The 25,830-nt window shown below is 38.1% G+C and overlaps 2 protein-coding genes across 4 annotated transcripts in view; one reads left to right on the plus strand and one right to left on the minus strand.

The window, feature by feature from the left end:
- The window catches only part of LOC140752399 (BOS complex subunit NCLN), a 217,814-nt gene that overhangs the window by 139,447 nt on the left and 52,537 nt on the right, over positions 1 to 25,830 (plus strand). The gene's annotated exons all lie outside the window — the stretch shown is intronic.
- Positions 11,069 to 25,830, minus strand: part of LOC140752400 (phospholipid phosphatase 2) — a 92,649-nt gene continuing 77,887 nt past the window's right edge. For both annotated transcript variants that reach the window (XM_073086680.1, XM_073086681.1), the window contains exons 3-7: positions 20,773 to 20,927; positions 19,737 to 19,957; positions 18,569 to 18,695; positions 17,392 to 17,574; positions 11,069 to 14,409 (exon numbers count right to left, since the gene is read on the minus strand). In XM_073086680.1, the coding sequence (XP_072942781.1) occupies positions 14,278 to 14,409; positions 17,392 to 17,574; positions 18,569 to 18,695; positions 19,737 to 19,957; positions 20,773 to 20,927 (818 nt within the window). In that variant the 3' untranslated portion in view covers positions 11,069 to 14,277. The remainder of the gene's footprint in view (positions 14,410 to 17,391; positions 17,575 to 18,568; positions 18,696 to 19,736; positions 19,958 to 20,772; positions 20,928 to 25,830) is intronic.

Below are 25,830 nucleotides of genomic sequence, written 5' to 3' on the forward strand. Positions count from 1 at the left end.
TACTTACCGTACTCCTCCGAAATGGCTTCACCGATTTTCACCGAATTTTATATATTCATATACAGTAGGTCTGAGGATCGGCTACTATATTTTTTTTATACCCCTAAGTGATAAGGGTTGTTCACCCTTAACATTTTTTTATTTATATGGCAACACACCGTTTGCCGGGTCAGCTATTTAATTATACATATTTTTGTTCGATTTCAAAGTCTATCAGTCCGTTACCGGTTCACAAGCCATTTTGCAAAGGAAAAAGAGCTGTGAAAAAACTATAAAGGTGTAAATATTTTTAAAATATCCAAATTCTAATTTATATCATGTTAAAACATTCATACGGGTACATATGAGTAATATAGTAAGATTACATTCATAAATATTACCATTTACGATTAAGATGGGCTGCCTACTCGTTAACTATTTCCATTTATAAATATTAAAGGGGCTAACGAGCTTGCAGACACCTGAACACCTGGGAACATTAGATTCTACTTATGATTGGCTACAGATGCGTTGCTACCCCTGAAGGCTAAATGTAAGTAAAACATACCTACTTATCCCAGGCACACAAAAATATATACAGAAATCTATACTAATATTATAAAGAGGAAAACTTTGTTTGTATGTTTGATTGTAATGAATAGGCTCATAAACTACTGGACCGATTTTAAAAATTCTTTCACCATTCGAAAGCTACATTATCCACGAGTAACATAGGCTATATCTAATATATAAAATTCTCGTGTCACAGTTTTCGTTGCCATACTCCTCCGAAACGGCTTGACCGATTTTGATGAGATTTTTTGTGCTTATCCGGTATCTATGAGAATCGGCCAACATCTATTTTTCATCCCCCTAAGTGATAAGGGTTGTTCACCCTTAACATTTTTTTGCCGGGTCAGCTAGTTTTATATGAAATATATTTGATAAACAGATTTTGAGGCGGTACAAAGTTTACCGGGTCAGCTAGTATTTAATACTTCTGTTGTTAAATGTCATACAAATAACCGAACAATAGTCAAATAAAATAATTGAAATATTCCTAACACTTTTGTCAGCGACTGTACTAGACCTGTCAATTTCTCAACATCCCATTCAATTCGATATAAAGTATTAACATATTATTATGAGCATTGCACAATATAAAATGACCGTTTTAGGGTTACCACCTATTGTTGGGAATAAATAATATCTACCGCAAAGAATATATGGAGAAAACAATTATTATAAGTAGTTAATCGAAGGTGGTAGAACCCTGTGGTTTGACTCCGGCGGCACCACCGCCACGCCTATTTCTACCTCTTAACAGCGGTGTTAAGCACTGCTGTGTTCTGATTTGAAGGGTGTGGTAAGGGAGAAACTTTTCCGAGGCGTTCCAGCTTAGTCCTCAGGGGTAGTGATGCATCTATAGCCGACCTCAGGTAGGAACCTAATCTGATCTGGGGTTGATTGTAGATGTCGATGGTGGCAGTAGCCACTTAAATAATCTTTGATACGCAAAACAAAGAGTAGATTGGTTATTAATAACGGGCATAAGTAGATATGTACATACATTTATAAGACGAAGTACATTCCCAACTAAAATTCCAACTACATTTTGGTTTATATAGGGGTTGAATTTAAATAAAAAAAATGCTTTCTGCACATCGATATACTACTAATAAAGTATATCTATGTTTCTGCACTATTGCAATTTATTGTAAGTGTCAATGATTCTTAAGATAAATATAAAAACCCACACAGATTACAGGTATGTTTTCCAATTGCCTCAACAGAGTTTGAACTCGGAACCCTGACATCAGACCGGTACTGCCTAAGATATTTCCTTCAAAAAGAGATTTGTAAAAGCAACAGTTTTTGGTATGGCCTCGCCAATGTTGAACAAACCGTTGATGGAATAACCAAATAGACTTCTAACCAATTTTTAAGGACTATATTTTATTTCAGACTCATATTTATTTATTTAATCATGGGCACATACTGTTCACTATTAAATATATTTGTTAAACTATGAATAATACATGCTAAATTGCAGTACACTTATGAGTGGTGACATCTCGCTAAACATTGTAAATAATTTGTAGATACAATATATAAACAAAAATGTATCTATTTGTCAGATTAACAGTCAGATTGCTCATTAATATATTTTATAGATGCAGTTTTATATATTCAATTAATGAGTTAAATAGAATGAAATGAAATGTTTAACTTTATATGAGTCTACAGTAACTTTATAACTTATTAGTTACGGTAGTTTATCTTGTCATAGCAATTATGACAGCCATGAATAACCAATATATCCAAAGTCCTGCCTACCAAGAATCGATTTTTGACAACTTTATTCATACTAAAATCTAAAATTTCTATCTTTGGTTGGTACAAATGGATAGATTGAATATCAATAATGGGTGTTAGTAACGAAATATCAGAAAGTGCTTATATTATGTTAGGACTCTATTATTTACTTGATCTATGGTACAAAAAACAAATGGGTCGGTTTCACCATTAATCCCCACTTTTGTTTGATTGTTTAAACTTTAGACTTTCGTTGTAGAGAGTTTTAAAACGTAGTATTTTATAGAAAAACAAATAGTTGATTAATATTTTTTTGTAATAAATATGTAGGTATTTAGTTATAGGCCATTTTATAATTCAAATCGGCGTTTTCTGGCAGTTTTTCAATCACTAATTAATAATATTGCTAAATATATGTACCTACATTTATCTTTTTGTCCAATTAATCCTGCTTGGGGAATGTTTTTGAAGGAGCGGATTTATATAATTTTATTGGTTTTAATACCAATCCAATTAAAATTATATAAAAGTGAATGAAGTGCTTTGTTTTTTTTTTTGGTACTCATAGTCCAGCCCAAAACGAACCAAACGACGATAACCCATCAGTCATTATTCTTCAAAAAGCAATGTAGCTTAAATAAATCTTTGAATGAAATCAAAAATATTTTATTCACGGTGGATTCTTTACAGAACTCTGGTTGAACGTCAATATATTTATCACCACTTCATAAGGTGTTTTTTTGGAGAAGAAGCGGCGAAAAAAGTCATAACATTTAAAAAAAATGACTACAAGAAATAATAAACGAAGACTTGTTTAAACTTTTGATATTTTCCAAATTGTCCTAAAGTGCAGTCTAACTACAACATGCCCAAAAGCTAACTTGTAGCTCAAACAAACCTCCGGAAATGCATACAAGGTGCGCACTTGTGTATTTCTATTTTTCGAAAAACTCGTTTTTCTATATAAACAACACTCGTTTGTTATTGACACCTGTTTTTTTGTATCGACGCATTTTTTTAAATGTTTGTGAGAGAATTCTTCGTGCTTTGGTGGCACCGGTGTCACACCTATTTCTGCATTGTATCAGCAGTTTAGAGCTGCTGTTACGATTTGAAGGTATAGCAAAGCGTAATTATTTTTTATTTTTCAAGGTTCTCCAACTTGCCGGACAACTTGCGTGGTGGAGCGGTCACCATGTCGGTGTGACGCGTAGAAGGTCCCAGGTTCGATCCCTGGCCTATTGCATATGTAAATGATTTAGATTACCATTCTGGGTTCGGGTGTTTGTGTATTCGTCTATGTGTTCATGGTATCCATTATACAGGGAATCCTAGTGTGGGGCTGTGAGTTTAGAAAGCACAAAAATTACCTATTTATAATCATCAGCAAGTATTGTCGCTCGGAAAACTGCATCTCAAAGAAATTAAAAAGAAAAACAAATGTGCAGTCTACCAATACACACTTGGCTGGCGCGGTGGACTATGGCCTAATCCTTCTCATTCTGAGAGACACGTGCCCAGCAGTAGGACAATAATGTCATAATGATGACGAGTTGTCGTTCGAGTATTAGCTCTGTCGCTCGTATGTTACGACCCTAAGCACTTACTTCATAAAAACCAATAAAATTAACACTCTATACGTAACAAAAAACGCGATCATAACAACTCGACGACTTTAAGTACCTTTTAACCATAGACTTAGAATTTTTTCGCTACGCTATTAACTTTTCGTCTAAGATTACATGAGCTATACATAAAATTAAGGACAACAGACCATCAAAACAAGACTACACAAGAAGGGACCACACACTTTTTACTTTTAGGGTTCCGTACCCAAGGGTTAAAACCGAAATCCCATTACTAAGCCTCCGCTGTCTCTTCACCTGTCACAGGGCTCTATCCATTGGACCGTAGTAGGTAGGAATTGAAATTTTGGTGGTCGCTGTAACAAAAAATACTAAAAATAAAAATAGCTTCGAAATAAAATGGGGTCCCAATAAAAGAACCCGTCACTTTGCAGCGTTTTTCGCTTTATCTATTGAACCGTAATAGGTAGGCAGTTCATACAATGTACAAACATCTCTAGCTGCTATGATAACAAATAATAAAAATAAAAAATGTCGTACGGAACCCTCCGTGTGCGAGTTCGACTCGCACTTGGCCTTATTTCTTTTTACCGTCGTGTGTGGTCACGGTGTCCTAGAGAACCGCTTAAGCACAGATAATTTACAACGCCACAGATAAAATATTGTTCGGGATTAGTATTAACGGAGCTTTTAATGAAGGATGATAAGAACTTTATAGGGTTTCCTAAGATTTTCTTATCAAAGGTTGACCTTTCCGCTGTGAGAAATTTTGAGTTTTATTGGAGTTTAAAAGTAAGAAGACGAGGGTTCTACGTACGTCGTCGTCGTTTTTTTTACGAGGGGAAAACCTTCAAAAGGTACCCGACGACGTGGGAGCGACGCTGGGTTATGTGGGATTTTTACCGCACTAAAAACCCCCGGTGGCCGTCCTCAGCGCTTGGTGCAGAACTCCGGGATCTCCGATGGTACGCAACCGGAGTCCTCCGAGCGGGGTGCCCCTATCGGGCTTTATACATAGTACCTATGCACTTTAATTATATGTAGTAGTTAACATGCATGCAGTCCACCTGATATAGTTTACTACTTCCAATCTGATTGAATTAAAATAAATAAGCTAATAGTCTTCTACCTGAGATCGGTCACAAAAGCTTCGTTACCCTTGAGGACTAAGATGGAACGTCATCTGAAAACGGTATTGTCTTACTTTCACAGGAAATAAATGATTTAATAGGGGTAAAAAGGGGACCGGGGCGCAACTAAGAAGAGCAGTTGTCCCCTACTAGAAATGCTCCCCCCGGATAATAGGCGTCCTTGTACATAATACCTACTTCTTTACTATTCGCAAACAGCGAATAACCAGTGATTTTCCAAAACTACTGTTTCCTTGATACAACGTGTGATTTACATAACAAAACGTAGCCAGAATGTAATATGATAGACACCATGAAACAATTACTGTTACACGTTTACAAACTGAATCTTATTTTATAAACACTAGCTAATAATGCTGGTAATCGATCCGTGTCGAGCGGTCACCATACAGGTTTGACGCGCACGGGGTTCCGGGTTCGATCCCTGGCCAGACATATTCATCTAAATAATGAATGTAGATCTATGAGATCCTATCAATCTGCACTTAGCCAGCGCGATGGACTGTTGCTAGAACCCTATCGTTCTCAGAGAAGCCTAGCAGTGAGACAGCAATAACCACTGGCTCCACCACCTTTCAACTTTTGTGTCCAGTAGTAATAAAGTTTGAGCATACAATTAGGAATGCTGGGGCCCCTGGGCACGAGGGCCCTTGGAAATAATTTAAGGACAATATAGCAGTGAATAGTCATAATTTTAGAAATGTTAAACATAACTTTTAGCGTACCGTCTCAATCATTGGCTTTTCGGGGCCCCTGTTATGTCGGGGGCCCCTGGCATCTTAGGGTTAAAACGGAATAGCTTACAATATACACTTTAGCTAGAGAAGCTTCATAGCCAACAAAGCGTTCTACCACTGTTCTTATAACTTCAAAGCCAATATTATCCAACGTAACATTATTCGAAGTGACGGTTAGATTAAAGCAAACATTATAGATAATGAGCCGGCTGACATTTACTGCAACACTGAGTTATTTCGTCGGAAATTAGTTTTGTAATGTTCTCGCTTGGCAATTTGATTAATGCGTGCAATCACAATCACAATTCTGTAACGTAAGGCTATGTTCACATACAGACACTGTATACTAAACAGTAACAGTACCCTTTGTATGAGGTTTTACGTTTTTATAAAAATGATTGTTTTTGTATTTGTGTACGTATTTGCCCATACATTTCCGTGCAACGACAATCACAACTCTGTAACGTAAGGCTATGTTCACATACAGACACTGTATGCCAAACAGTAACAGTACCCTTAGTATGAATTGTGATGTCTTTACAAAAATGACTGTTTTTGTATTTGTTTACATATTTCCTATACATTTCCTATCAGTTCTGATACAGTCCGCTGGGGCGCTGATTGAAAATGTATGGAAAAAACCCATTTTTTTTCTAAAGCAAATAGGTAAAAGTAAAATAGGTGTGGCGATGGTGCCTCGTGATTCGAACAATAAAGGATTCTATCACCTTAAAAAGTTGGGTTTTAAAATGTGTTTTGACCCATAATTAAGAAAGGTTTTAACCGATGACAATAAAAATCGGCTATCTATAACTAGACAATCAGCTTAATCTTTATAATATAAGTGTTCAGTATAAGCGGGACGCTAATGAAAATGGTTATCAGATTTTATAGAGGAATGTTTGGTAAAAGGAGATCTCCTGCCAGGCTAGGGGATCATGCCCAGGGAGCACCCGTACTCCGACGGTCTCAGTTCGGAACTTGTATATACGAGTATGCAATGGTGAGAAAACTTCGATAGCGTGATTCAGAATACGCGTAACGCCATCTATTGATGAGTAGCGGAAAGTCGCCACAAATATTTTAAGTGGAGATACGTTGAGACTGTTTTAACGTGTCTGTAAATGTGAATTGAGCTTAAATCGTGGCAACGTAAATGTTAGAGCAGTAAACAGATTTGTAATTTTAAGGCCACGAAAATAAAGCCTACAGCTACACTGCATGCATCAAGAGTTAAGTGCAGAAATAACGCATCCTTATTTTTACTTTAAATTCATTCATTTTTACATTTAGAAAATTGTCGAGGTGAAAAATTTCGCCTGTGGCATATAGCCTAACGTCCGTTATACAATAAATACAATTATAAATAATAATAGGCACCTACTAAGATTAATACTCAATCGAACCAAATGTTGCCTACCAAGATGGACATTACTTTAATACAGTCATATTACTTGATTAAAAGTCGAAGGAAAACATTGTGAGGAAGCCTACACACCTTGGGGGGTTACTACCATCTCTTAACACAATATTATTTTAATCATACTTTTACTACTTTTGCAGAAAATTTAACTTTTTAAGCAAAATATGACAATTTCAGTTTTATACAATGGATAAGCGAAAGATTAATAAGGGTTTAAGTTTGTTCAACTATATATGACGGAATATTTTACTGTTTTAAGGAGGAAATACAACTTTCCTGAACTATAATGGTTTTTAAAAGATGGTGGTAGGCCCCCTGGGCGTCTTTAAAAAAGTTCTAAAAGGTATGTGAAGTCTGACTTCGAGAGAGGATACGTGCCCAACAGCCCCACTATTATTACTGGATTGACGGGGATTCCTACTATAAAGCACTGCTTAGTTAGTTGAATAAGGACACTATCACTATTGAATGGTTAACAAATACGACATGGTAACACTGTCATTTGTCCCTGTAGTTTCGGGACCAGAATATGGCTACGGTATCCCCTGCCTGTCGCAAGAGGCGGCCACCGGGGGTTTTAGTGCGGTAAGAATCCCACATAACCCTGCGTCGCTCTCACGACACCGGGTACCTTTTGAAGGTTTCCCCCTCGTAAACAAAAAAAAAATGGTAACACTGTCATTAAGCTTAACATTAACACTTAACATGTCATTAAACACTGGCAACACTCTTATCTCCAATAATGAGGCTCGGAATGCAATCATTACGACATGTGTTTTTCCACTAATGACATCAGACCACCTGTTAAATGGTCAATTACAGTTTAGTCTTATCAGGGATAACGGCTTCTGTTTCATTTTCCAAAGAATGCGAATGATAACAAATCAGTTTATTATCTGTATTTTTTAGGGACCACCTCTGATTTACAAAATGTATTATAAGGATTTATTTTGTATCAAGTAACCTTTTTGTGACATGATAAAATACCTTGAACATTTAACAATGTTTCATGGATAAAAGTAATAAATAAAGAAAAATATTCACATTTTTTCTTATAATATACGAGTAGCAAACGAGCATGCAGTCTACCTGATGGTAAGTGGCTCCTGCCGCCATGGACATCTGTAATCAACCCCAGATAGGATAGATATTCCTACCCAAGGTCGGCCACAGATGCGCCGCTACCCCTGAGGACTAAGCTGGAACGCCTCAAAAAAGTATGACTCCCTTACCACACGTAACACTGCTGTTATTAGGTAGAAATAGGTGTGGCGGTGGTGCCACCGGAGTCTAACCACAAAGGGTCAAATCTACCACCTTCAAACACCTACAATAAATAATTAGTTTTTATTGTTCCGTAAATATACCCAACTGAATATCAAACAAAAATGCTAAAGAATGACAAACACGGCACTTATACTAATTACTGGTACCTAATAATAATTACACATTGCTGACATAAAATAACTTTATATATCACATAAACGCCTATATTATGGGTTCTGATAAGAGTATAATTATCATTTTAAACCCAATAAAGTCCGGCATAAGGTACCCTTAGTATGAGTTGATGAGTATGAGTTTGTATGTTTGCTCGAAAACGTTCACCGTTTGCGATTTCGCTCACACTGGGCCTCCGTGGACGGTATCGGAACTAAAATTCCACGTTATAAGTTTCAAAAACGGAACATTAACGCTATCGATATTGAAACAAAAATGTAAAAATAAATGCATTATATTTATATTTGTAATTTTTTTAAGTTTTTTAAAACATATAATGCGAAAATTTTGTTGGTTCCAATACTCTAATACTTATTCCTTTTTACCGATATATACTATGCCACTGTTGTAGGAAGTGTTCATCAGAAGTCAGAGTTCCGGTTAAAATAAATTTTAGATACTTAGATGTCATATTCCATTGCGGAAGCTTCGGCAATCTAAAACCAGGGAACCCAGTTTGAGCTCTCTATAGTATGTGCTGTCATATAGTACACGAGAGATCAATGAAAATGAGATTAAACGCACGACACGGGTGAAACCGCCCGACATAGTTGTAAATAAGTAGAGTCCGCCCAAACTTGTAGTCCGCTCTGAATATAGAAACGAGTCGCGTCGCATCAGCAAATTATAGATATTGGCGTGACGAAAATAGGCCGGGACCCTCCCAGCACCCGTTCGCTGCCCGCTCTCGCCCACGGGTACATACTCGTAGCTGCGTTAGTGTGCCCTCACTGTTGTTACGGAGTACCTATATGTTTATAGTTGTGTTCGACCGCATTCGCTCTCTGCGCGCAACAACTTCAGAGCGGACTAGAAGTTTGGCGCGGACTATACTTATAATTTAATTATATGTACAATAATTTGAAAAATTGGTCGAATTGTCTCTTCACCGCGTTGACTTAGGTATGTATTATTTAAATAATCATTATTCTTTACTTACATTTGTAAGTATTTTGTATTTTGTTTGCATAAGTAGGTAATTCGCATTGATTGTTTCCAAAAATACCTACTTGTCTCTTTACAATACTCTTATACATCAGTTAAGAGCATCATTTGCAAAAATTACGACTTTTGGTTTGCAAATGTATCTTTCGTATACGCGGGCTATTATTTGAAAGTGGTGTTTAAATCTATAGTGGTTATTTGTAGTTCCATCAAGTGTAAGGCTGATTGCTAACGAGGAATATTCATTTAAAAAGTAACCTAATAAGAATTTGAAATTTATAGATCCGTTGGGGATCAGAAAAACCTAAGAAAGAACTTAAAATGTGTGGCCGACCACACGTAGGAATCTAATCTTAATTGGTATTTATTATAATTGTTCATGGGCAGTACCCACTGCTTCCAAATAACAAAAAAAACTATGCACAAGTGGATTTTCAAAAATTGTTCTAGCAGGCATTAAGCATATCTAAAAAAAATATTATTTCTTTTACAACTGCTACCAGTGGGGTATCTAAACAACGTATGTGATGCGTGGCAAAAATCGGCAAAATCATTGCTTGGGGCATTAAGAAAACTAGTCACATTATAATTTCAATTTACAAATGTCTTATAGATTTTTTTCGCTCACGGATACGTACTTTAGTGATTGTTTATCCTGACGAATTATTTCAGTGATTTATCCTCATTTCAGAGATTCTTATGGACACTTCTGAACTCACTGCCACTGGGGCCAGAGGCCCCGTGGAGCCGGGGCCCCCGCCAGTCCCACCCTATACTTATAGTCACGAACCGCTACATTATAGACGGCCTAATCGTAAACTTAGAATTTTCTGAAACCTGTCTGTCTACTTGACAGAAGATTGACATACGTAATGACGTAGTTTGTGAAACAAAATGAAAATATTGTTACGAATACAATCCATTCAGCCTAACTCCTACAATTAATGCTTGAGAAGTTTTAAATATGTTCAAATCTTTTAATAATAATACCTCTCGCTTGTACTCTATAATAAGTGAGCGAGAAACAAATAGAAATGCTTCTTGTTTGCTGTGTTATTTACTGGTGTAGGTGTTTATTTCAATGTGTTTTGTATTTTGTATTAGGCTCCACGTCCCGTCTTTGCCATCTTATGTTATTCTCTAAAAAGTTTCATTAATGAGTCGTTGTCAACTTCATCAACAGAGGAGTTTAGGCCATACTCAACCGTGTTGACAGTGCAGATTTGCAGACATGACGTTTTTCAGAACTTTTTTTTCTTATAAAACTCTCAGGTACGTAGGTTGCCTAGGTTGGAACCCGCAGCCCCTCAGCAAGTGATACCTAATTTTAAATCAAGCTCAATTACTGCTTTATTGATTATCAACTTGTATAACTTAAAGTTATATTATAAATAATAGGATAAAAAAGGGAAAAATCACATTAAAACTAAATTATAATTATTCAATTTCTATATTTCATAGTCAAAGGCAAAACACACACATACACTTGAAATTAATATTTACAACTGCCCACTTCTACACCTAAATGCAAGGAATGTAGTAGAATATTACAAGAATTGAAATTTAAAAAGTATTTCCCTCCATTACTTCTAGTGTTGCCAACTCAACTATTTTCACATATATTTTTTTAAAGAAAACCAAATCTCCACAGAACCATGGATTTGTGGAAAGAAAATCTCTAAAAAATCCTTTTATTAAATATTTCAAAACCAATTTTAGTTGTGGAAAGATATTTCTCTGGCTTGTGAGACAAAAATATAAAAAATACTTTTAAAAATTTCCTCTTTTTATCAATAATATATTTATATTCTGCTTTATACTTATGTTATTCATTATTTGTGATGATTTATGAATATATTAGGTATGGTAGCTATGTATACATGATTATTTTTATGGTGGGATATCTATATCAAAATATATTTAAAATCTAATATTTTAAAACTTACGACTAGACAGGTACTGTACAGTAAATACTGTCGTTTCATGTCACTGACTTAGATATATTAATAGACGTCGGGTCTAAATGTCTTGAAAAATATCCTAACAGAAAAGTTGCACAATCAAATCTAGAAAGAAGAAAATGTCCTATATTTTTCTAGAACAATCAGGCGGTTCCAGAATCTGGCGACAGAAGTCCTTATTTCACTTTACGGTAATCAAAATTTTACGATAGATAATAATAGTCAACATTTCGCCTTGTTTTAATTTTCGGAAAAATATTTTTTCAAATTTCATGGTTTACAAATTTTCGGAAAATTACCCATTGACAAACATAAGTAACATATTAATTTGAAATCTATTTATAAAAACTCAAATTATATGAATAAACTATGTACCAATTAATTTGTACCAAGTTTTTTTCTACTTTCAAGTTAAATTTTGAATAATTTAATAACACGAAACGGCGTAATAACGCCGTTTCGTGTTAATAATAATAATTAGGTGTTCGAACAAGTGATAACTTGCCAACTATTGTAGTACTTTTACTGTAGTACTTTTTGTATGGACGTTTTGGAGCGCACACCCGAAATTTATTAGTTCCTAAGTCAATGTTTCTGATAAATAAATTAACTAAATATATACATTCCTATATTAAAATAAATTATGGTAAGTAGAGTAGATATTATTAGTTCGATAATTTAAATCTAGACCAGTGTTTCTCAACCTTTTCCAGTAAGCGGGTCGCTTTAAAAATATTACAATATATATTCTTTGTTTAAATATTGTTATGTTTGCACTTTTGTTAGAAATCGTAAGCGCACAAATGGTAAAGCTAGTTTATATAATATTTCATCCATTATGTGAATATGAACCTTTGGAAAGGTCCGTTAACCCCCAGAGGGTCATGACTAATTACATGACAAAATTCTACAATTTCTACATTTTGCAAGCTTTCTGCCACTTATGCTGCTTCGAAATTGTAGGTTATTAAAATTCCTCTTTTATTTAATTAACAATAAGTCAACGTTAACAGCATTACATAAAATATTTAATTTCATGTTTTAGTCACAGTTCTTGTATTACATTATATTGTAGTAGCGACCATAATCGTTACTACAATATAATGTAATACAATAACTGTAGTGCAGTCATATTTCATCTCAATTGAATATCATTACAATATATTAGCACACAAAGACACTGTAAAATAGGATTATCCTATTTTTTGTCGGCTAATATAATAATGATGTTATATGCTGTAAAAAATTAAACCATCATTTTACATTCAGTCAATTACGACAGTCGAAATGTGTGTGCAACTGTATAGATACATGTCTCATTCTAATATGCGATAAAAAATGAAAGAGCTATATACAAGGTTGTCAATCGATATGTGGACACCTTGTTCAATAAAGATTATCATCTGAAATCAATGTGTTTGTATGTTTCTCACTCACTCTTTATGAAGAATAAATGAGACTAGAATTACTGCCATTTTGAGAACAATACATTTTAATGCAATTTTCATTGAATAAAATCATCAATAGCTTATAATAATAACATTAAGTCATTTTTTTATAACAAACTTACACATCATAATTACAATTAGGCTTCGAAATTTCAAATAGAATCACTGGTTTACATTCATAGAACAATTAGCTTAAAATAAGTCTATTTAAATATTAGACACTTGTCTTGTTATAAATACCTAGGTATAGTCCTCGCCAAACTGCTAGTCCGCTCTGAAGGTGTTGCGCGCAGATTTAGTCATACAATTTGTTATGGCAACGTGATTTATTTCTATATTCAGAGCGGACTGGCAGATTTACGCGGACTATACTTGTGTTTTTTGCAAAATAGCTTATAACAAGATTTTAAGTTTTAATTGCCTATTTTTACAACATACATCATCAGCACATTATTTTCAAACTTGGACAAATAAAAATCATTTATAATACAAAACTTATCTAAACATGATTCGATCTAGATAACTTTGAATCAACGACTTTTTTTTATCGAGGGCGGCTCAATGATTCCTATATTAGCGCCAACAACGGATTGGTATTTGCACAAATATATTATTATGCCGCGTTTGCATGCTTGCGGAACCACAAACTCAAATGTGTGGATAGAGAGTTTGACTTGGTTTGTGTAGATTTGCAAGTGCACAACTTTTGATGAAGCAAACATTGTTAGGGGGTTTGGAGTTTGCGGCAAACACCACACGTACCTAGCAGTAAAGCTGGCTATCCTCCCAATGCTGTCAAAATAGTCAAAACTTCCTAAATTTTTTCAATAAAGAAGTTCTAACATGGCATATTAGCGAATACACTACATTCGCCGTGTACTACCACCACATTTTTGTATATAACGTAAAGAATAAAGCGTTAACATTTATTATTATTTCACAATACGAAACAACTTTATCTAGTCCATTCCTTGGATATGCGTGATTGTAGCATTTTGTCCTCCTTGTAGCACTTCTAATTTAGACTTAGTGCTTAAATCCTGCGATAGGCTAACTAATACTAATAAGTCTATTACATCATTATTCAAGCCCCGACTTTATTACGTCACTTCAAAAAAAAGTCTATTACATCATTAATGATAAGGGAAGTCCCCACTTTATTACGTCACTACACCACACTTCACACCGCATGTCCTGTGACGTCACTGTCCGTGGCTCAAACCGCTTGTGGCTAGGAGACCACGACCCTGGCCTCTCTGGACAGCAGCCGCCGCACCGACTGGTGGTTGTTCCCGTCGCTGCTCGATATGTCGCTGGTGCTCACCACCGACGGCTGGGAGAAGTTCTTGCACAGGACTACCACCTACAACAGACCTCGGTTTTACGTCTTTTTTCAAAGTATATGTAGACAAATATGAAGTCCACCTGATGGTAAGTGGCTACTGTCGCTCGTGGACATCTGTAATCAACCTCAGGTAGGATAAGAGGGCTCCGGGATCTCCAGAGGAACGCAACCGGAGTCCTCTTAGCGCGTTGCCCCATCGGGCTCCACCCAGGTGAGCCTGTGCTCGCCACACAGTCTGGTGTGCACAACGGTATGCGACCACACATACCGCCGTCCATCCCGGGGTCGCAGCCCGGGCGGTTCGAGCTCCCACTCTTGCCGCCCACAACCCTGGAAGCCCCCTTTTAGTCGCCTCTTACGACGGGCAGGGGATACCGTAGCCCTATTGTGGTCCCGGAACTACAGGGACAAGCAGAGACTTACCGTGTAAACAACAGTGAAGAGTCCCATCACGGCACCAGCGAGCACGTCCCACCAGTGGTGGCGGTGGTCCGTAACCCCGCTCTCACGGCATAGTACCTTTTAAAGGTTGGCAAAAAATGGCTATCGCCTATTAGCAGTGACTTACCGTGTAAACAACAGTGAAGAGTCCCATCACAGCACCAGCGAGTACATCCCACCAGTGGTGGCGGTGGTCCGTGACCCCGCTCCTACAGCATAGTACCTTTTAAAGGTTGACAAAAAAAAATCACTATCGGCAGTGACTTACCGTGTAAAGAACAGTGAAGAGTCCCATCACGGCGCCGGCGAGCACGTCCCACCAGTGGTGGCGGCGGTCCGTGACCCGCGTGAGGGGCACACGGCATAGTACCATTTGAAGGTTGACAAAAAAATCTCTATGGGCAGTGACTTACCGTGTAAACAACAGTGAAGAGTCCCATCACGGCGCCGGCGAGCACGTCCCACCAGTGGTGGCGGCGGTCCGTGACCCGCGTGAGGGGCACACGGCATAGTACCATTTGAAGGTTGACAAAAAAATCTCTATGGGCAGTGACTTACCGTGTAAACAACAGTGAAGAGTCCCATCACGGCACCAGCGAGTACATCCCACCAGTGGTGGCGGTGGTCCGTGACCCCGCTCCCACGACATAGTATCTTTTGAAGGATGACAAAAAAAAATCACTATAGACAGTGACTTACAGTATAAACAACAGTAAAGAGTCCCATCACGGCACCAGCGAGTACATCCCACCAGTGGTGGCGGTGGTCCGTGACCCCGCTCCCACGGCATAGTTCCTTTTGAAGGTTGGCAAAAATCATTATGGACAATGACTTACCGTGTAAAGAACAATGAAGAGTCCCATCACGGCGCCGGCGAGCACGTCCCACCAGTGGTGGCGGTGGTCCCTGACCCCGCTCCCACGGCATAGTAGCTTTTGAAGGATGACAAAAATCACCTATTGGCACAGACTTACCGTGTAAACAACAGTGAAGAGTCCCATCCCGGCACCAGCGAGCACGTCCCACCAGTGGTGGCAGTGGTCCGTGACCCCGCTCCTACAGCATAGTACCTTTTAAAGGTTGACAAAAAAAATCACTATCGGCAGTGACTTACCGTGTAAACAACAGTGAAGAGTCCCATCACGGTACCAGCGAGCACGTCCCACCAGTGGTGGCGGTGGTCCGTGACCCCGCTCCTACAGCATAGTACCTTTTAAAGGTTGACAAAAAAAATCACTATCGGCAGTGACTTACCGTGTAAAGAACAGTGAAGAGTCCCATCACAGAACCAGCGAGCACGTCCCACCAGTGGTGGCGGCGGTCCGTGACCCGCGTGAGGGGCACACGGCATAGTACCATTTGAAGGTTGACAAAAAAATCTCTATGGGCAGTGACTTACCGTGTAAACAACAGTGAAGAGTCCCATCACGGCGCCGGCGAGCACGTCCCACCAGTGGTGGCGGCGGTCCGTGACCCGCGTGAGGGGCACACGGCATAGTACCATTTGAAGGTTGACAAAAAAATCTCTATGGGCAGTGACTTACCGTGTAAACAACAGTGAAGAGTCCCATCACGGCGCCGGCGAGCACGTCCCACCAGTGGTGGCGGCGGTCCGTGACCCGCGTGAGGGGCACACGGCATAGTACCATTTGAAGGTTGACAAAAAAATCTCTATGGGCAGTGACTTACCGTGTAAACAACAGTGAAGAGTCCCATCACGGCGCCGGCGAGCACGTCCCACCAGTGGTGGCGGCGGTCCGTGACCCGCGTGAGGGGCACACGGCATAGTACCATTTGAAGGTTGACAAAAAAATCTCTATGGGCAGTGACTTACCGTGTAAACAACAGTGAAGAGTCCCATCACGGCGCCGGCGAGCACGTCCCACCAGTGGTGGCGGCGGTCCGTGACCCGCGTGAGGGGCACACGGCATAGTACCATTTGAAGGTTGACAAAAAAATCTCTATGGGCAGTGACTTACCGTGTAAACAACAGTGAAGAGTCCCATCACGGCGCCGGCGAGCACGTCCCACCAGTGGTGGCGGCGGTCCGTGACCCGCGTGAGGGGCACACGGCATAGTACCATTTGAAGGTTGACAAAAAAATCTCTATGGGCAGTGACTTACCGTGTAAACAACAGTGAAGAGTCCCATCACGGCGCCGGCGAGCACGTCCCACCAGTGGTGGCGGCGGTCCGTGACCCGCGTGAGGGGCACACGGCATAGTACCATTTGAAGGTTGACAAAAAAATCTCTATGGGCAGTGACTTACCGTGTAAACAACAGTGAAGAGTCCCATCACGGCGCCGGCGAGCACGTCCCACCAGTGGTGGCGGCGGTCCGTGACCCGCGTGAGGGGCACACGGCATAGTACCATTTGAAGGTTGACAAAAAAATCTCTATGGGCAGTGACTTACCGTGTAAACAACAGTGAAGAGTCCCATCACGGCGCCGGCGAGCACGTCCCACCAGTGGTGGCGGCGGTCCGTGACCCGCGTGAGGGGCACACGGCATAGTACCATTTGAAGGTTGACAAAAAAATCTCTATGGGCAGTGACTTACCGTGTAAACAACAGTGAAGAGTCCCATCACGGCGCCGGCGAGCACGTCCCACCAGTGGTGGCGGCGGTCCGTGACCCTGGTGAGGGGGCACAGCACTGCGTACAGCGCGCACAGCAGCTGCAGCAGCGGCACCAGCAGCGCGGAGCGGTTGTGCCAGCTGAACGCCCGCCGCTGCAGATACCACTGCGAACAGTTGCTGTGCTATTACGCGGCAACGGATACGTACTTTACAGATTACAGAGGTTTTTTTTTATAATATATGGGTTAACTCTATTCATGTGGCAACGGATAGGTACGTACTTTACAGATTACAGACGAGGTTTTTTTATAATATATGGGTTGGGTTATATACATAGATTAGTAAAGATTACTCACTCCTCACAAGAATGTAACCAGTTTTGACAATTGAAATTGTCACTGTCATCTATTTTCGTGTTTGAAAAATATTTAAAAAAATGTAGATTTTATCATTTACGAATGAAGCGATATTTCTCCGCACTTTTTTTTCGATTTCGTGTTTTTGCACCACTTTACTGCGCATGCCCGCATTGTCCCGCGTAAATTACACCATAACAGCCATTAAATGGCTGACAGAATTGTCAGCCATTTAAATATTTTTTGGCTTCCTTCAATTACAAGGCGGTGAGATATCTATATTTATCTATGGTTCGACTCCAGTGGCATCCACGCCACCGCCACACATATTTCTGCCTAATAACAAACGCTAAGCGCTCCTGGGTTCTAGCTTAAAGGATATATTTTTTATAGACATTCCAGCTTAGTCCGCAGCAGTAGTGGACTAAGGTGACGACCTTAGTCCACTACTGCTGAGGACTAAGCTGACGAAAAGGCCGGGCGGAAAGTTGAATGGAGCCCCCAGTGTAAAAAGTTGATTTGATTTTACAAAATTACAAATATTACATATTCGCCTTATTCGCCGACAAATACGTACAAGTAGTGGCGCGTCTGTGGCCGACCTCACGTAGAAATCTAATCTTATCTAGGGTTGATCACGGATGTTCATGGGCGGCAGTAGCCACTTACGAGTCTTACAACCACGTGGACTGCATGCTCGTCTGCTACTCCCATATTATAAAAAGAAAGCTGGACAGCATGCTAATCTGGACTCCTATATTATAAAAAAAAGTGAATAAAGTTTAATACTCTTTCTACTTACAGCCAGGAAGAGACCGGAATACACAGAGAGCGACGTGTGTGCAGAGGGGAAGCTTCTTATGGAGTCTATTTGGAGGTACCGGGAGTACTTCGTCGAGGTGCACTGATAACTGCTTACATATTCCGACCTAAAACAATAATGCTGTATATAATCACAAATGAACATCAACGTGAATCTTTCAGAAGGTTTTTTTTCTTTCTTTTAGAAAGTGGTAGAACCATTTGTGGTTCGATTCCGGCGGCATCACCGCCACACCTTTTTCTTATAACAGCAGTGTTAAGCGCTGTTATATTCTTGTTTGAAGGGAGACATAATTTTCCGAGGCGTTCCAGCGTAGTCCTCAGGGGTAGCGGCGCATCTGTGGCCGACCTCAGGTAGGAATATCTAATTCTATCTGGGGTTGATTATAGATGTCCATGGGCGGCAGTAGCCACTTACCATCAGGTGGACTGCATGCTCGTCTGCTACACTTATATTATAAAAAAAAAAGCTAGTTTAGAAGTTTCATCGTGCTGCTTACCCACTAGACCAGGGGTTCCCAATCTTTTGTAACCCGCGGCGCAGTTACAAGTTTAATATTCTTTCACGGCGCCCTGTGCCCTGTCCTAGCTAACTATTTGAAGAAGACAGTCGAAAGAAATAGGTAACTACAATAATAGTACTTACCTTAGGTTGATCGAAACGAAATTTAAAACACCACAATATGAAATTGTACAATACGTTATTATAAAATAATTTAAACGGAAAACAACAAGAAAGACTTGAGGATAACAAAAATAAAATGCGATATTTATTCAGTCAAATCAATGTGAAGGGTGAGCTAAGTGATCTCCGCGCAGTTTTTCAAAGCGGGGAATATCACTTGACACTGCTATTCTCATTTCTTGCTCCACATTGATCCGATATTTGTTCTTTATCACAGCTACATCTGAAAACCCAGCTTCACATAGATATGATGTTGCAAACGGAATGAAATTTTTTAATGCTTTGGATGTTAAATTTGGATATTCATTTTGAATCGATGACCAAAACGCCAATATTTGTGGTGTCCAATGATTAGAGGATCGACTCACGGCGCCCCTCTTTACTTTCTACGGCGCACCAGGGCGCCGCGGCGCACACTTTGGGAACCCCTGCACTAGACTTAGATGTATGGTTGACCACTTACCCATTGCAAGTCCTAGCTTTGTCTGGTTCGCAGAGATCAAAGAACGTGGGCCTTGGAGAGCCCACGACGCACTTGACCACCTCAAGCACGGTCAGGTTGACCACAGCTCCGTATATATAATCCCTGTAGATGAAGCCGGCTGTTCGCGCGCTGGCCAGCAATTTGCTCTTCTTCATGGAATACTCATCATCTCTGTATAACAGAGCCTCGACGCCCCATATCTGATAAATAATAATAGAAAATTGGACCAAGGACATCTTATAATAAATGATTGACAAGTATAGTCCGCGTAACACTGCTGGTCCGCTCTGAATATAGAAATGAATCTCGTCGCCATAGCAAATTGTATGAATACACCTGTTCGCAACAACTTCAGAGCGGACTAGCAGTTTGGCGCGGACTATAGCGAGTAAAATGGTAGAATCCTTCATTAGTCGACTCCGCTAGCAATAATAAGCGCTGCTGTTTTCCTCTTTGAAGAGTGTGGTATGGGAGATATACTTATTCGAGATGTTCCAAGTTGGTCCTTAGGGATAGCACTACATTTGGGATCAACCGCAGGTAGGAATTTAATCTTATTTGTACCCTTTGTGTTTCGACTCCGGCGGCACCATCGCCACACCTATTTCTGTCTCATAACAGCAGTGTTTAGCGCTGCTGTGTTCTGGTTTGAAGGGTGTGGTAAGGGGGGCATACTTTTCCGAGGCATTCCAGCTTAGTCCTCACGGGTAGCAGCGCATCTGTGGCCGACCTCAGGTAGGAATATCTAATCCTATCTGGTGTCGATTACAGATTACATGGGCGGCAGTAGCACTTACCATGAGGTGGACTGCATGCTCGTCTGCTACTCACATACCATAAAAAGTAGCTCACCATCACGTGGAGTTCGAGTTTGTTTTCTACTTTAATATTAAGAAAAAAACAAAGAAACCTATTAGTCTTTTTTCTAGACAGTGCCTTTTACTGGCATTGTTAGACTCATATTAAGATATTTCTTATCATTTAAATTATTACAACTTTAAAAACCGCGACTTACTATAACATACGGCACGAAGACAGTAATGACGGCTACGAGAGAGATGGAGATGGTATCACCCGAGTGGGGGAAAGAGAGGGCTGGATCATTGCATCGGAAACCACTCTGGCGACTGGGCAAAGCTCCTACTTCTAGCAGGATGCAGAGGGCTGCCACTGAAACAAAACAAAATAGTCAGAAACGCTTACATTTTGCGCATAGAAACACATACTGGGATATCCTGTACAATTAGTATGAGTTTTTACGTTTTTACAAAAATGACTGTTTTTGTATTTGTTTACATATTTCTCATATATTCCCAATCAGTTCTGATACCTTCCGCTAGGGGTGCTGATTGGAAATGTATGGGTAAATGATTTCAGTAGTGTATCCGATAAACGTGATTAAATCTCGCGCCTTTCCACTTTTCGAAGGACACGTAAAGATCCAACGTGGAGATGAGGAGACAGGAAAAGATTTATTAATATATAAAAAAATAATGTTTGTATGCATGTCCTTTATAGAATCGTAAACTATGCATTTGATCATGAGATCTTTAGCAAAGTTGTTGTGCATGAGCCCACGAAGGTTCAGAGTTGGTCCGACCAATTTTCGGCAGATGGACCTTCAAATTTATTTTAGATGGTAGCGTAGGCCTTAGCATAAATAAAAGTGGTATTCTTACCACTGTTAAGCCTATTTATAGCGTTAAGATGATAGGGTGTGGATGTCGGCAGAGTTATACTCGTATATGACACGACCGCCTTAGTCCTTACAAGTGGCAATGCATCTACGATCTGCCTCAGTTGTAACCAGTTCTATGTGGAATTGGTCACAGGGGATCATTTGCGATAGAGACCTTTGTTTTATGGAGGGGGAAACCTTCAAAACCTGCCGTGGGAGCGAAAAGGGGTTATGTGGTACTTTTACCGCACTAAAACCCCCTCGGTGGCCTTCCTCGGCGCTGCGTGGAGGACTCCGGGATCTCCAAAGGAACGCGACAGGAGTCCTCTCAGCGCACTCCCCCTTCGGGCTCCGCCCAGGTGAGTTTATATCACCACACCGTCTAGTGTATACAACGGAATGCGACCACACATACCGCCGTCCTTCCCGGGGGCGCTAGCCGGGATACCGTAGCCCTATTCTGGTCCCGGAACTACAGGGACTGCGACAGAGACCTACCATCAGTCAGCAACTGGTACTTTGATGCTTTAAAAACGTCACTAAAGCTAAAGAAAAAGATACGTTGATACTATTATATTGCCTTACGGATGCCTAAGAATAATACTAGATATACTTTTTTCTTACATTGTCACTTAAGTCTTTTTCATTCATTTTCTAGAAGTTGATAATTTTATGCGACTCCAACACATGGTGTCGTAATACTTACGCGTTCGATTTATTTACTGCTAGAAATATAGATTTTCTTTACAACTATTTATAAAAATCAAAATTTAAGTTTATTTCAAAATCCCTATCACTCATTTGAGCTTTGCAATAATTCTCATGCTCTCGAATTTGCTTATCCATGAAGAATACTGTAATAGTACCTACAGCTAATATTATTTCACTTATGTAGTGGGATCAAGATACAAATAACCAGGAAGCTGTGGAATTATGCATATTATGTAAAAAAAATGATACATATCTGTTTATAATCCTTTATTTACTTTAATGACAACTAAAAACAAACTTAAGAAAACTTCTAAAGAGTTTCATCAACACAAATAATTAAAAAATCACATACTGGAAGAGACAATTCTGTAATAAGACTTATATTTGAGACTCAATCTAAAATCTGCAATACAACTAAAACAATTATTATATAATAAATACTTAACAGATAACACAAACAAAAAAGATAAACAAAAATTAAAAAATAATAATGAACAGTAAAAAAAATATATTAATCAATGTTATATTTGCATTAAGTTGTTTGCCAAATTTTACTAAATTAAGAAATCGACTACGTCCACAAAACAAGTACAATTATTAAAGAAATGATAAAAACAAATGACAATAATGAAATTATTTATTCCAAGTACTTTTCAAATTTCACAAACGTAAGAAGTTACTTACAGATACTTTCAGATATAGATAGATATTTTCAGATAGTTATAGATAGATAGTTATCTGAAAATATCCAAAATATTTATCATAAATAGTCAAGTAACATATTTATAACTTAACTTTAACCATTAATGTTATATATTATTCAACTTAAGAAATATTTTTTATAAATAGTCAGTTTTATAAATATTATACTTGCTTAAAGTGGTTAAATATCACTTTAAAAAAATCTATAATGTGCAAACCAATAGAATAATTGTTATAATACTCAACAAATGGAAAATTATAAAACTCTCATAATATCTAATCTAATATGAATCATAATTTTTGCCTCAAATGGTTTTTCCAAATAAACAAATAAAACAATAATCAAGGAATATGAAAAGTAATAATTAAACTTTAATTGTTAATTATCTATTTGAGGTAGTTATTTCTAATGTCACAGACTTTAATAATGCCTTTCTGTACGTTTTCCATGATCCCCAAGAACAGAGCCATTAGTTTGTGTTCCAGTGCAAATTCCAGCATCATCAGTGCTTCAGCCGGCTGCATGTTGCTCATAATTTTGTCAACACACCTGATTTCTAACAGTCTAATTCCAAAAAATGACAATAGCAACAGTAAGCGCTCCAAATTATCTTCAGGAAGAGTGTTCAAATATAGACATTTCTTGAAATTCTGCAGAGTAAGTACATCTGTGTTCGGTAAGTTCATCACAGATTCAGTTTCACTTGTATTTTCCACCAGTTTAGATCTAAACATTGGACTAATAGCAGCGAGACATGATTTATGAATCGCAACAGACCCATCTGTGCACTGCAGCTTAAAATCTGTGACTGGGTCATCATAGAGTACAGCAAATGGTGTAAGAGATCCTATCGGCTCAACTTGGATCGTTATATTATAGTTGTAGTCCGCAACATTGTTGCTTTCATTTATAATTCTCCAACCACTATCATCTAGTTGTAAAGATCTATTATGAATTTTAAATTCAGGGCATGATAATTTTATAGCATATTTACATTGTATTTCATTTGTTAATTCTAATCTAACAGAATCAATATTATAGTATGTAAGTGTTCTATTTGCGTGTACTCTATATGATGTATGTTTGACTTGGAATATAATAGCATCCATTATACAAAAATCTTCACTTTTGAACGTTTGAACCCCATCACTTGTATTTAAAATTTCTAAGGACAGAACGAACATACTGTCATCACGAAGCACTGTGGTTTTCATCCTGCAATTAGAAATATTTTTATGTTGGTGTGTGGATATCAGCTGAACTATGTATGAGGTGATATATTAGTCTTCAAGAGTGACAATACATCAATAATTAGTTCCAGCTGGAACCCTCGTTTCATATGTAAATAGTTCTAGATGTTAAGCATCAGTGAAAACTTACCAAGTAAATAAGCATGCATTTCGTGCATACTTATTTACTTGTTCAATATTAGACATACTTTTCCGAGGCGTTCCAGCTTAGTCCTCAGGGATAGCGGCGCATCTGTGGCCGACCTCAGGTAGGAATATCTAATCCTATCTGGGGTTAATTACAGATGGCCATGGCCGGCAGTAGCCACTTACCATCAGGTGGACTGGATGCTCGTCTGATACACCTGTATACCAAAAAAAAGGACTTGGGTTGGGACTGTAACCCATTACACTCCCAACCCAAGTCGTTTTTTTTCGTATATTTAAGATACTCGTAATATTTAAGATATTCGTAGTCAACGCAGTTGGGACTGGGTTGAATACGACCATCTTAAAATTTAAATATGAGCTAAGATTATTCAGTTACTCTATACACTATATATACGCACAATGGTCATGTGCACAACAATATTAAATTCAGATATAAAAACAAACTTACATTCAACGATTAAATTATCCTTTGAAAGTCTTCTTGACAAAATCTGGTTTTAGTTTTCAACAGAATGATTACGATTTTTTAAAACTTAAATCTCGTATTTGATTAAATTATTATAGCATTATGAATTCCAAATTCGTAATAGTTTATTATGTTTGACACAACTCAATATTAAATATTTCTTTTCTATTCGAAAAGCAGTTGTTTCAATTCAAAATTGTATCCAACGATAGAGGATTTTTTAATTTCTAAGCAGTGTTGCTATCACTTGCTGTGTTGCCATTTTGTAATGCCAGTTAAGCCCTACTTTATTAATAAAATAAATAATTAATTTAATGATTTGCCTACCAAAGATCGAAATTGAACAATGACTGTCGACTATAAATTTTGATAGGCAAAAATTAGCAATAAATATTAATAATGATAGTAAATAGAAATTTTAATGTGACAGAAGTACAAGACCATATTATGTCGGTTTGACAGAATTAAAGGTTCAATAAATTTAATATGGGTCGGATGAATATTGGTATATAATATTATATAAAAGTAAGTCTTTCAATAGAACTATAGACTATATCGGGTAATATAAATTTTTATTGTTTTATAAATTATAATTATTATTATTGGTAGCATTTGATGTCAACTTATATTCATTATCTTAATTCAAATTTATTTTGAAGTGTTAATTGATATTAACCTAAAACGAGTATGATTTTTAAGTTATACTTTGTGCTTAGATATGTATATGCACGGTTTTTAACAAGTTTTTTTAAACAAGTATTTTTAAAATGTTTTGAATATATATTATATATATTTTCTATTACGAAAACGTACATAAAGATAAAAATAGAATACGGTTACGGCTTGCACACAGGTGAACCCGCGCCGAAAGGTTATAAACATGACCTATATGCATTACGCTAACTTAGTTTTGGATCGATACAAAATAAGGTCAGTGGTACGCATTGCAGTTTCTTCTAGTGTCAACTTTGAATAACTTCATGCTTCGTGGCAGCACTCATGTTTATTTCTGCCATATTATAGCTCTGTTAAAAGCTGTGTTCTTATTTAAAAAATGTGGCAAGATAGACACTATGCATAAAAATTATATGATAATCATTATTATTTTTTTTTAA

This window comes from Epargyreus clarus, unplaced genomic scaffold (assembly GCF_041222505.1).
Source record: "Epargyreus clarus isolate Ecla_fem2 unplaced genomic scaffold, WU_Ecla_fem_2.2 ptg000024l, whole genome shotgun sequence".
NCBI lineage: Eukaryota > Metazoa > Arthropoda > Insecta > Lepidoptera > Hesperiidae > Epargyreus > Epargyreus clarus.